Source organism: Lipotes vexillifer, unplaced genomic scaffold, assembly GCF_000442215.2.
Source record: "Lipotes vexillifer unplaced genomic scaffold, Lipotes_vexillifer_v1.1 scaffold451, whole genome shotgun sequence".
Lineage (NCBI taxonomy): Eukaryota > Metazoa > Chordata > Mammalia > Artiodactyla > Lipotidae > Lipotes > Lipotes vexillifer.
In genome coordinates, this window is record NW_006795989.1 from 416,630 (window position 1) to 430,202 (window position 13,573).

Below are 13,573 nucleotides of genomic sequence, written 5' to 3' on the forward strand. Positions count from 1 at the left end.
GCCTGCCGATGCAGGGGACACGGGTTCGTGCCCCGGTCCGGGAAGATCCCACATGCCACGGAGCAGCTGGGCCCGTGAGCCATGCCCGCTGAGCCCGTGTGTCCAGAGCCTGTGCTCCGCAGCAGGAGAGGCCACAACAGTGAGAGGCCCGCGTACCGCAAAAAAAAAAAAAAAAAAAAAAAGTATACGTAACTTTTTGAGTTCACCTCCACTAACCTTTCACATCTTTAAAACTCTGATAAGGATTTTAAAGCCTTCAATTTGTCTTATCAGATCATTGAAAACAGAATTTGGCCCTTTGCCTTTATCATGAACTAAGAGGCAAAGACATGGCCAAGCAGTTTGCCCATTGTTTTTCTTTCAGAATAGCAAGTGCTAAGAAATTCTTAAAACTCATTTCTGTAGCAGAGATTACAAATTAGACTGATGCCCCTTTATATGGGAAAGGAAAAAATTAATGTTTTTAAACTGAAATTCTACATTGAATTTGAAAGCAACAAGGTAATCTCTCAGTGTTTCTATAAGCCCAGACCAAGCCCTCATTTTAGAAGAGTAGTAGATTTTAAAACACCAGGAGTCGATTTTTAGAGAGTGGTGTGCCAGAAGACGAGTGAAAATGCATTTTAAGAAGGGGAGAATGCGAGAAATGAAAAGACATGTCCACACAAAAACACGTACACAGATATTCATAGCAGCATTATTCACAATAGCCGAAAAAGTAGAAACAACCCAAATATCTACCAACTGATGAATGGATCAATAAAAAAGCTTATTCATACGGTGGAATATTATTTGGCAATAAAAGGAAGTACTGATCCATGATACAACGTGTAAGAATCTTGACAACATTATACTAAGTGAAAGAAGCCAGTCACAAAAGATCACATGTTGTATGAGTCCATTTAAATAAAATGTGTAACGTAGGCAAATCTATAGACAGATTCGTGATGGCCAAGGGTTGCAGGGCAAGATTAAGTTGGGGGAATGGTGAGTGCTGCTAATGGGTACAAGGTTTTTTGGGGGGTGACAGAGATGTTCTAAAATTTATTGTGGTGTTGACTGCACAACTCTGTGCCTATACTAAAAACCACTGAATTATACACTTTAAATGGGTGAATTTTATGGTATGTGAATTCTATCTCAAAAAAAAGCTGGGTTGTTTTTTTTTAAAAAAAAAGGTGCCAATGAGCAAGTGTTTTAAACACTGCTAAGAGGCCAAGCAAGGTGAGCATGAGAATGGACCATTGGGCTTTATGTGTGTGTGTGTGTGTGTGTGTGTGTGTGTGTGATGTGTGGTAAAATATACATAAAATTTACCACTTTAACCATTTTTAAGTGTACAGTTCAGTGGCATATACATTTATGCTGTTGTGCAACCATCACCACCATCCATCTCCAGAATTTTTCCATCTTCCCAAAGTGAAACTCTGCACCCATTATATAAGAATTCCTCATTTCTCCCACCCCTGGCAACCACCATTCTACTTTCTGTATTTGTGTATTTGACTATTCTAGGTACCTCACAGAAGTAGAATCATACCATAGTTGTCCTTCTGTGTCAGACTCATTTCACTTAGCATAATGTCTTCAAGGTTCATCCATGTTGTAGTGTGTGTCAGAATTTCCTTCCGTTTTAAGGCTTAATAATATTCCACTGTCTGGATATACATTTTGTTTCTCCATTCATCCATCAATGGACCCTTAAGTTGTTTTCACCTTTTGGCCCTCGTGAATAATGCTACACATTGTACACATATCTCTTCAAGTGTCTGCTTCCACTCCTTTTGGGGATATACCCAGAAGTGGGATTGCTGGATGGAACCATTGGATTTTAGTGGCATGGAAGTCACTGGTGACCTTGGCAAGGGCAGTCTGCTTGTAGGTTCAAGAAAGGACAGAAGAGAGTGAAAATAGCAAGTAAAGGTAATTCTTATAGATACTGGGGAGAAGAATAAAGGGGGCAAAGGACAAGAGAGGCCTATGAGATCAAGAGAGGATTCAGGGAGACCTACAAGAGCAGGTCTGCATTCTGAGAAGAATGATACAGAATTCCAGAGCAGGCAGAAGGGCATGGACCAGCGCACGTATAGGGGGCTAACTTTCAATATGAACCGAACTCATCTGTGTCAACAGGAAGGAAAAAAGAGCATGTGGATGTCAGTGCTGGCAAGATGGAGGACTTTGGTGGAGGAAAAGATAAGGAAGTTATCCTATCCTTGATGAACTAGGAGCAGAGGGAGTGGGAGAGTTTACTGAGGAAGGAAAGACAGATTTCCAGGCGTGCTGAGGGCCCACTTGAGGTCGTGGTCAAATTTTTAAAAGCCCACTCGTAGGGCTGTGTTTTGCTCCTGCCACAGTCATTTCCAGTGTAAGAAATGAATAAGTGAGAGGCCTAGTTTACCAAGGCTGGGCTCTGGAGTAATTACAAAATCTAAACAGGGGAAGCAAGGACAAGAAGAGGGCGGTGACCAAGGGAAGTTGCTACTAGTGCTGAAGAACTGATGGGAGGGGAGGCCTATGGGAAATTAGGTTCTTGTCCAGATATGTTCACACACACACACACACAATTGGCTCTGTGGGTACAGTGCACTGCCTCACCCTTTGACTTGGGCTTAACCATGTGACTTGCTTTGGCCAATGAAATATTAGTGGGCATGATATGAACAAAGGCTTGAAAACGCACTTGTGCAATTTGAATTGCAATCCCGATTTCCTGAGAAAGGAAAAACAGGTTTCCTTTTTCTTGCATTCTTGCACTTTTGCCGTTATTATGAGCTAGCCATCACCATGGGTCCTGTGTATCTTAATGTCACTTAAAAGTAATATCATTACTCCCAGGAAGTAAAACCCAAGTGGAAAAGTTAACTTCATCAGTATTTATATTTGAAAATTACAAAATAGGTCTCCAGAGTAGAACCGGGGACACTTCCATGCAGATTTTTACATATGGAAACATGTTAGATACATGTAATTTAACTACCAGCTTATTTTTAGACTACAGAATAGAACAAAGCAGAAAATCAGCTCAAAAACACTGTGTTTATAACCAATATTTAAATAAATAACCTCCTTCCCATCACCAAAGTATATTAATTTTTATGACTTCATCTTATATATTTAATAAAGAGATGTAACTATATAGTAAAGTTACTATATTGAAAGTATTCACCATTGGGTACAAATGGATAAATTTATTTTCCATGTCTATAAATATAACAGTTTCCAGGCATATTCAAACACAGGAGGAATTTAAGCAGGAGGGTTCTGACAGGAGAATAAAGGAGTTTGAGCTAAAAGATTGAGAATTTGTATCTACTAGTGTCTAATGGTTTCCTGACGCCCAAGATCTGATTCCTAAGAGTAAGCACAAACTGGTTTTGAAGATCTCAGATGAAGGGAATAAGAATTTTCAAGGAAAACATGTTTTCAATTAGCATTCAGAACTCATTTTTAAAGTGTTCCCCTTGATTTTCAAGCATGATAGGCAAATATGGGTTAAAAACAAATGAAAAAACTTGAGGTTCTGAGCCCTATTTTAAAAATTCATAATCATAAGACTACAATGAATTCAGTAAAATTGCAGGATACAAAATTAATGTTCAGAAATATGTCGCATTTCTATGCACTAACAACAAACTGTCAGAAAGAGAAATTAAGAAAACTATCCCATTTACAGCTGTATCAAAAAGAATAAAATACCTAGGAATAAATCTAACTAAGGAGACAAAAAGCCTGTGCTTAGAAAACTATAAGACACTGATGAAAGAAACTGAAGATAACACAAACAGGTGGAAAGATATACCATATTCATGAACTGGAAGAATACTGTTAAAATGACTATACTACCCAAGGCAATCTATAAATTCAATGGAATCCCTATCAAAATACCAATGGCGTTCTTCACAGAACTAGGACAAATAATTCTGAAATTCGTGTGGAAACACTAAAGACCCCAAATAGCCAAAACAATCTTGAGAAAGAACAAAGTTGGAAGCACCATGCTCCCTGATTTCAAACTATACTACGAAGCTACAGTAATCAAAACAGTATGTCACAAAAACAGACATATAGATCAATGGAACAGAACAGAAGCCCAGAAATGAACCCACACCTATCCAGGTAGTTAATATACAAAAAAGGAGGTAAGAACATACAATGGGGAAAACACAGCCTCTTCAATAAATGGTGTTGGAAAAATTGGACAGCTACATGCCAAAGAATCAAACTGGACTACTCTCTCACACCATGCGTAAAAATAAATTCAAAATGGATTAAAGAGTTAAATGTAAGACCTGAAAGCATAAAACTTCTAGAAGAAAACAGGCAGTAAGCTCTTTGGTATTGGTTTCGGTAGTATTTTTTTGGATCTGTCTCCTCAGGCAAGGGAAACAAAAACAATAATAAATAAAATGAGACTACATCAAACTAAAAAGTTTTTGCACAGCTAAGGAAACTATCAACAAAACAAAGAGGCCCTACTCAATGGGAGAAGATATTTGCAAATGATCTATCTGATAAGCAGTTAATATCCAAAATATACAAAGAACTTACATAGCTCAATGTCAAAAAAACAAACAACTTGATTTAAAAATGAGCAGAGGACCTGAATAGACATTTTTCCAAAGAAGACATACAGATGGCCATCAGGCACATGAAAAAATGCTCAATATCACTAATTATCAGGGAAATTCAAATCCAAACCACAATGAGGTACACTTGTCAGCATGGCTAATGCCAAAAAGACAACAAATAACAAGTGTTGGCAAGGATGTGGAGAAAAGGGAACCTTCGTGCAGTCGGTGGGAATGCAAATTGGTGCAGCCACTATGGAAAACGGTATGGAGATTCCTCAAAACTTTTTAAAAAGATTACCATAGGATCTAGCAATTCCCCTCATGTGTATTTATCTGAAGAAAATAAAAACACTAATTCAAAAAGATATATACACCCCTATGTTAACTGCAGCATTATTTACAATAGCCAAGATATGGAAACAACCTAAGTGCCCATCAACAGACGAATGGATAAAAAGATGTGATATATAATGGAGTATTACTCAATCATAAAAAAGAATAACATCTTGCCATCTGCAACAGCACAGATGGACCTAGAGGGTATTATGCTAAGTGAAATAAGTCAGACAGAGAAAGACAAATTCTGCACAATTTCATTTACATGTGGCATCTAAAAACCAAAACGAACAATCATAACAAAGTTGCCAGAGGAGAGGGTGGTAGGGGGAGGAAAGAAATAGGTGAGGGAGATTAAGAGGTACAAATTTCCAGTTGCAAAATAAATGAGTCACAGGTGTGAAATGTACAGTGTGGGGAATATAGTCAATAACTATGTAATATTGTTGTATGGTATTATACATATCATAACCAGACTTAGGGTGGTGATCATTTTTAAATGTACAGAAATACTGAATCACTAAGTTGTGTAACAGGAACTAACACCGTGTTGTAGGTTATTTATACTTCATCAACAAACTCAGAAAAAGAGATCAGGAACTTCCCTGGTGGCACAGTGGTTAAGAATCCACCTGCCAATGCAGGGGATCCGGAAAGATCCCACATGCTGCAGAGCACCTAAGCCCGTGCACCACAGCTACTGAGCCTGCACTCTAGAGCCCGCGAGCCACAAGTGCTGAGCCCGTGTGCCACAACTACTGAAGCCCACGCGCCTAGAGCCCATGCTCCACGACAAGAGAAGCCACGGCAATGAGGAGCTCACACACAGCAACGAAGAGTAGTCCCCACTCACCGCAACTAGAGAAAGCCCGCATGCAGCAACAAAGACCCAATGCAGCCAAAATTAATTAATTATTTTAAAAAAAGAAAAAGAGATCAGATTTGTGGTTACTATCAGGTGGGGGTAGGGGAGAGGGGAACTGGAAAAAGGCAGTCAAAAGGTACAAACTTCTAGTTATAAGATAAATAAGTACTAGAGATGTCATGTACAATAAATATCATTAAGGCTACTGTGTGTTACATATGAAAATTGTTAAGAGAGTAAATCCTAAGAGTTCTCATCACATGAAAAAAACTCTTTTCCAGTTCTTTAATGTCGTACAGTATCTATATGAGATGATTAATGTTAACTAAACTTATTTTTTTTTTTTTGGCCGCAACACGCAGCTTGCGGAATCTTAGCTCCCCAACCAGGGATCGAACCTGGGCCCCTGGCAGTGAGAGGACTGGGTCCTAACCACTGGACCACCAGGGCATTCCCATTAACTAAACTTATTGTGATAATCATTTCATGATGTATGTGAGTCAAATTTATACAGTGCTGTATGCCAATTATATATCAATAAAACTGGGAAGAGAAAAAGGAAAAAAATTTTTTTTAATTAAAACTCATAATTAGATAAAGAAGTGAGCTAATGAACAAGAGATCTAAGCAATTTTCAAAGCTGGGAAATTTGCTGTTTTCCCAATAGAATAAGGTTCTGGTCCCCTGTATCTCAGAGGCTATGTCTAAAGGCTATTGGTTTAAACAAATAACATACAACCCTTGTGAGGTTGATATTTTCAATTATAAGGGTAAGTATCTGATAACAGATGACACTCAGATTCAGAGTCTCGAGACATTCCACGTTATATATGGAGCCTAAAGAAACCAAATACCAGTCTTCTATTTTTATTTACAGATTATTTTATTGTAAAAAGATAAGCAATTACAGATCAGCCTGTTGCAAAATCAATACTATATTAGCATAAATGTAATTCCAAGTTTTAAAAAATCTGATCAATTCCAAGCAGGAATAAACATTAAGCCATGATGGTACTGAAGTTATTTTCAAAAGACACCAAATTGTGCTTCCTATAAGGAACTTAGAAAAATTTAAATTTCTGAGTAGATTATCTTTATCTTTTCTTCTTATATAATTACAGCCATATTTTTATATAACAGGCCATGAGATGATATGTAACCATATTAATTTCACCAAGATTTTTTTCTTATCAAATAAAATCGTATTTCTGCTAGAAACTTTCATTCTAGTCATTTTAAGTAAATAATCAGCTGTCAAAAGCAAATACACATTTCTTTCAAATGATTGTTAAGCTCTAATGTTCATTTACCCCTAGGAAAATAAAAGCCATTATTACGTTATTTGCTATAGAAACCTGGGATTATCCTTTTACAGACATAAACTTGCATTTGCATGTCTAGCGCAGGAGAATCTTCCATCCAGCGATGAGTGGGCAAGTGTGTCAACATTATGCTTTGCTTCATAAGCAGACGGACGACCCTCACAGATTAGCTTTCTCCCTTGCAGCCAAGTGAGACCCGGGATGTACATAGGTGTGAATCGCACCCTGTTTCGAAAGACCAAGACCAGCAGGTTACTTAACTCACTTGGGCAGCAACTCAGTATTTATCTTAGCTTTAATCTGTGTTCAAATGAAAATAAGCATTCAGAATTTGTTCACCTTAGACTGTCTTATACTGCCCAGGGCTAAAACGAGGAGCATGTGCTTTCCAGGTGAGTTCTTTATATCTCAAATGAGATTCTGAACAGCTGCTTAAGAAACGGAATAGCTGTCCCTGAGGAGAATCATCATAAAAGGAAACCCAACTATGCCTATCCACGACACTCCCTCTGCCACAGCCAGGATGCTCTGGGCTCACCTTAGGTTTCTCAGCGTTGTATTTGTCCAAAAGAGCCTGGATGCGGGCCCCATAGTCAGGATGGACATCGCTGAAGTTCTTAACCTGTAACCAAGTGAAAATAATGTAAACATTAGCCTAGCCCTCCCTACACCAGTCCCCAGAGCCCGCCTCACAGGGTCGACTCCAGAGGGGAGGACGGCCGCTTCCACGGGAGGCAAAACCACACAGCATTTACCAACACGGAGGAAGGCTTGCGTCCTGGACATATACTGGCTGAGCAACCTTGCCTAAGTCACTCATATGGGCTTCAGTACCCACTCCTCATGAAATCAGTGAGATAACTAAATCTACCTCATACAGTTCATATCCACTCCCCAGAAAAATAAGTGGGATGATTAAATCTACCTCGTAGAGTACCGTGAGAAAAACGCGTTATGAGGTGAGCTACATTTACAGCAGGTAAAGAGCTGACCTCGGAGGAACGCAAAAAGTTATAGCGATTTGCATTAAGAAACAGGCCCAGACACTGCCTGAATTTAAGTGAGATGTACAAACACTGGCCCCTGCTGGGCAACTAAGCATACTTCAAGCAGGAATTCCTGACCGTGGGCTGATCCTGAGGTGGGGGGCATCAAGAACCCACAGGGGGCCTTGCAGCTTCAGCATATGTGAGAGAAGGCCAAGGGTTCAAGCCCAGTTCTCTACTTACAAAGGGTCTTATTCATTCTTATCAGTGAGATGAGAAAACACCCGCCCCACCTATCTCACAGAGCGACTGTCAGGCTCTCTGCCCCAGACAGCACGAACTATTAGCGCCCAGGGACTTAAAGGGTTATCTTTCATACACGCCCTGGTGAAACACAGTTATAGAACCTTGCCTGCAGATAGAGCACCCAGCCTGCTGGTACGTATCTCCGAGCCTTAGAACACATCCCAGACAGCTGCCCCCATGAACAGAGAAGCGGCAACCAAGAGACAAAGAAATAGCCGGGGTTCCTAAATCTACAAGAGGCTAACTCCCCTGCGGCAGGCCGGGAGACCACAGCAGAGCACACAGCACAACAAGCTACCATCAGAAATACCCTGGTGCCTCAGCTCAAAAGTTCAGCCTGAGTCTTTGGAAGCAGCGCAGTTCTGACCCCAGAAAACATGCAAGTTTCTAGTTGCTTCCGAAGGAGGGTCAGGCATCATAACATCAAGTACTCAGGCTGACTTCAAATCACAAAAATGTAATCTGTATTTCTTATCACCTGAAGTCTAAGCAAAATTGTGGCAGGACCCACATTTTGACATTGGACATTACTCTCTTACACAGAACTTGGCTGCAGTCAGATTGAACAGCATAGGAGACCATTCATCCTAAACTCAACTAAATTATTATACACTGGACAAAGAGCTAAGGATAAATGGATATGGCATATATACTGGAGGTAAAACACAGAGAGAAAAGAATCAGAGGTTGATTGGGGATTCATACTAGTTTTTTTAAGTCTGCTTAGCTCAAGTTAAATAGAAATGACACTTCCCTGGAAGGGTTTTCTCACACAACTGCACTCTCTTCTCCTGCCAGCAGGTGTCACCCTTTGGCTTACAAAGTATCACTCACCGCTTTCTTCTGGATAAAAAGTTGTGCATCTTTCAGATGGCCCGCTATGTTCTCACACAGGTGTTTCCTCTGCTCCTCATTCAGTACGTTCAAATAGAAAGCCCGCACCTGCTCATTGAAAATAGAGTGCGGGGAATCAAATAGCCACTTTAGCACCAACAAAACTCACCCAAACACCACTTTTGAAATGAAGATACAAGATTTCTCATTGGTATAAGAATGAAAAAAGGTTTTAGAATTTAAGAATAATTTAAAATTATAGTTGAAACTGTCACGTGTTGAGTTCCTCACTTTTTATTTTATTTTAAGCAAAACAGGAAGATAATAGCTCATAACTTCTTTTTAATAATGTCCTTTGTAGTCACTGCTTATAAAGCTCTTATAAATAGAAGGCAGTGTTGCCTACAATTAAAAATGCCACCACACCTTAATACTGACAAGTGCAGAATGTGCAAACCGTCATTAAATGTAAGCTTAACGCAATACAACCTTTGTTCAATTCACCCAGAACCAAAGAGGAGGAAAACACCCTAATCTATTAATTAGGTCTTTAGTTATTCAGAAGCCAAGATTTCTTGGAGAAGACAGATGTTAATAGTGATATTTTGCTTAGATTATTGGGTTTAACCTCTAAAATGACTATCAAGAAGTTAAAATAAAAAGTAAGAGCTTAGTATTAAGTATATGAGTCCTAACAGCCTCTGCTCATTTCTGAAATTAACCATTTCTAAGTTATGGCTATGATTCTATTCTACATTTCTTTCATTCATTCATTGAGCAAATACTTATTTCTCATGTAACTATAACGCACCAGGCACTACTCTATGTACTGTTCTACAAATGTTTATAAAGTCCAAAAATATCCAATTATCCAAAGTAGCAAATTCATAAAATATCAAATATTCATAATTTTTCTGTTATCAAATATCAGAATATAATAATATTTCTTAAAATCTGAGCAAAGTCTAAATATAAGGGACTTCCCTGGTGGCAAAGTGGTTAAGAATCCGCCTGCCAAGGCAGGGGACACAAGTTCAAGCCCTGGTCTGGGAAGATCCCACATGCCGCAGATCAACTAAGCCCGTGCGTCAAAACTACTGAGCCTGCGCTCTAGAGCCCGCAAGCCACAACTACTGAAGCCCATGCACCTAAAGCCCGTGCTCCGCAACAAGAGAAGCCACCGCAATAAGAAGTCTGCGCACCACAGCGAAGTGTGGCCCCCGCTCGCCGCAACTAGAGAAATGAGACAGGGTCTTCTCATTGTGGTGGCTTCTCTCATTACAGAGCACAGGCTCTAGGCGCTTTACCCACTCCAACACTTTTACCACAGACCTTTAAGAGCAGGACCAAATTCCTCTAAAAGGAAAAGTGACATTTTTACTAGTCTATACAAAGTTAGAGAATGATTTTTTTCTTTTTAAGTGTAACATGCCTACAGTAAAGGGTACTAAACGTAAGTGTGAAGTTCAACGATTTTTCAGTGGACACAAATGTGTCACAACCACCCAGATCAAGACAGAACATCACTCACACCCCAGAAATCCCCCTACCATACCCCCCCACCCAGTCATTACCCCCTTTCTCCAACTGCCTCCCCAAGGGCAAATTTTTTTGACTTCTAATATTATAAACGTTTTTTACTTCTCTTTCAAATGTACACAAATGGAATCATACAGTCTATATTCTTGTTCTTTTGCTCAATGTCATGTTTGTAAGGTTCATCTATGGTAATGTTTGTTGGGATGCTTCTTTAATTTTCATTGCTGTACACTGTGGGAATATACTACGGTTTATTTATCCAAGCTTTTGTTGATGAACATTGGGTAATATGAATAAACAGTGCTGTACATGTCTTCTGCTGCTCATGTGTACACATTTCTATCAAGAATCTATGTAAGGGCTTCCCTGGTGGCGCAGTGGTTGAGAATCTGCCTGCCAATGCAGACGACACAGGTTCGAGCCCTGGTCTGGGAAGATCCCACATGCCATGGAGCAACTGGGCCCGTGAGCCACAATTACTGAGCCTGCGCGTCTGGAGCCTGTGCTCCGCAACGACAGAGGCCGCGATGGTGAGAGGCCTGCGCACCGCGATGAAGAGTGACCCCCACTTGCCACAACTAGAGAAAGCCCATGCACAGAAATGAAGACCCAACACAGCCATAAATAAATAAATAAATAAATAAATAAATAAATAAAAGAATCTATGTAAGAGTGCACTTACTAGGTCAAAAGACACATACATGTTTAGTTTCAGTGGATATTGACAAACAGTTCTCCAAAAACACCTGAACCAATCTATACTCCGGTAAGAGTTAGAGTTGTTTCTCACTCTCACAATACTTGGTCCACAGTCTTTTTCAGTCTAGTCATTCTGGTGTGTATGTAGTGGTATCTCTTTTTAGTTTTATTTTGCATATCCCCAATGACTAGGGAGATAAACTACTCTCTGTGTGTTTTTCAGTCATTTGGATATTTTCTTTTGTGAAGTGCCTGTTCAAGTCTTTTGCCCATTTTTCTATTCATTTGTCTGTCATTTTCTTATTGCTCTGCAGGAGTTCTTTACATGTACTGTATATGAGTTGCTTGTTAGTTAGAGGAACCGCAAATATATTTTCCCACTCTGTGGTTTGCCTTCTCCATCTCTAATTGTTTTCTCATAATGAAGAGAAGTTCTTTTGTTCTCTCTTCATGACTGAGTCTTGACAACATCTACTGCTCTATCCACCAATTCAGTAATCCTCTCTTTGGCCATGTTTAATCTCCCTTTAAGCTCATTTACTAAATGCTTAATTTTAGTTGTTGCATTTTCCAGTTCAGTGCCCATTCAATTCTTTTTCTTTTTAATTTAATTTAATTTTATTTTATTGACCACTTGCATGGCATGCAGGATCTTAGCTCCCCAACCAGGGATGGACCCTGTGCCCCCAGAGTGGAAGCACAAAGTCTTAACCACTGGACCGCCAGGGAAGTCCCTTCCAATCTTTTTTTACAGATTCAAGTTCTCTTATTAAATTCTCCATGTTGTCAACTGTTTTCTGTTTTCCTGAACATATTATTTGCAGTTATTTTAAAACCTATATCTGACAATTCCACTATCTGGATCTTCAGTAGGTTTGTTTCTATTGCCTTTTTTTTTTTAATCCCCCTCTTGCTTTTCAGATATAAGGTCTTATGTGTTGGGTATGCCTGATAATTTATTACTGAATGCTGGGCATTTGCATATGAAAAAATACAGAGATAATTTGAGGCTCTATTTTCCTCCAAAGCCTTATGTTTGCTTCTGGAAGATAGGATAGAGGGAGATCACCTTAATCCAGTCTGAGATTGAACTGGTATAAAACTGAGTCTCATTTTCTGTAAAGGCAAGTTGATTTCAGGTTTGCCCTTATTTCTAGGATGGCCCTTCAGGGATCCAACTGAGTGCCTGGGATGTTAACTAGAGGCCCTCTTCCTTAGTGGGTCCTGAACTCCAATTTTTATTCCCTCCAGACCCATGAAAACGCTGTAAACTCTGCTCAGCATGTTGGCCAATACTTACAAAGTAATAAATGCCTCATGAGAAAAGAAGAACAAATATCAAGCTCATATCTCTGCACTTCTTTTCTGTTCAAAATCTTGGCCCCTCAAATTCTTGCTGCTTTTATAGCTCTGCACAGCCTTATCTTATCTAGCTTTCCAATGTTCTCCATGAGAGGATAGGTCTGACACAAGCTTGTCTGTCATAAGCCAGAGGCATAAGTCCAAGTGAATCATTTTTAGTAGTATAAACCTGGATCATATTCCATGTGACTCTTACAGTTACAGGATTATGCTATGAAGCTATAAACAGTATCATGACTGCTTAAAATCTTGAGTTCTATATAGTGATAAGAAAATCTCTCAAAATAAGAATGATCATATAGTAAATTTTAATGTGTGGGCAACAGCCTCATTATCTAAATTAATTTTTACAGAGTTTATATTAGCTAGTTTAACACTGGAATAGACTTCAGGTAGGTAAAATTTTATGAGAAGCAGGAATTGTATTGCAATATATTGATACTTGGTAATCTACATCACCAAGAATAAGGCAGTTACTATAAAAGGCTTTCAGGAGACATTTAATTTCATCTAAATATGGTTTATAAGGTACAATAAAGTAATTTATTTTTTATATACATGTATACACATAAGTGCCTTTCAAATAACGGTATCTTCATAGTGAATTAATTTATGTATTTAAGTATATTTTACTGGGAACACACATTTACAAATTGAAAAGCTAGAATAGGTCCCATTCTAATTTAAATATTGTTTAACACCAACTATCCAAGCAGAGATCTAAGACAACTATACTTTTTAACTTTATCC

At 39.0% G+C, this 13,573-nt stretch overlaps 1 protein-coding gene across 1 annotated transcript in view; it reads right to left on the reverse strand.

Moving 5' to 3' along the window:
* Window positions 1–6,637: 6,637 nt before the first annotated feature.
* The window catches only part of CAT (catalase), a 39,313-nt gene continuing 32,377 nt past the window's right edge, over window positions 6,638–13,573 (reverse strand). Inside the window, exons 11-13 of the mRNA XM_007468074.1 lie at window positions 9,224–9,331; window positions 7,636–7,719; window positions 6,638–7,322 (exon numbers count right to left, since the gene is read on the reverse strand). Coding sequence (XP_007468136.1) covers window positions 7,257–7,322; window positions 7,636–7,719; window positions 9,224–9,331 — 258 coding nt within the window. The 3' untranslated portion in view covers window positions 6,638–7,256. The remainder of the gene's footprint in view (window positions 7,323–7,635; window positions 7,720–9,223; window positions 9,332–13,573) is intronic.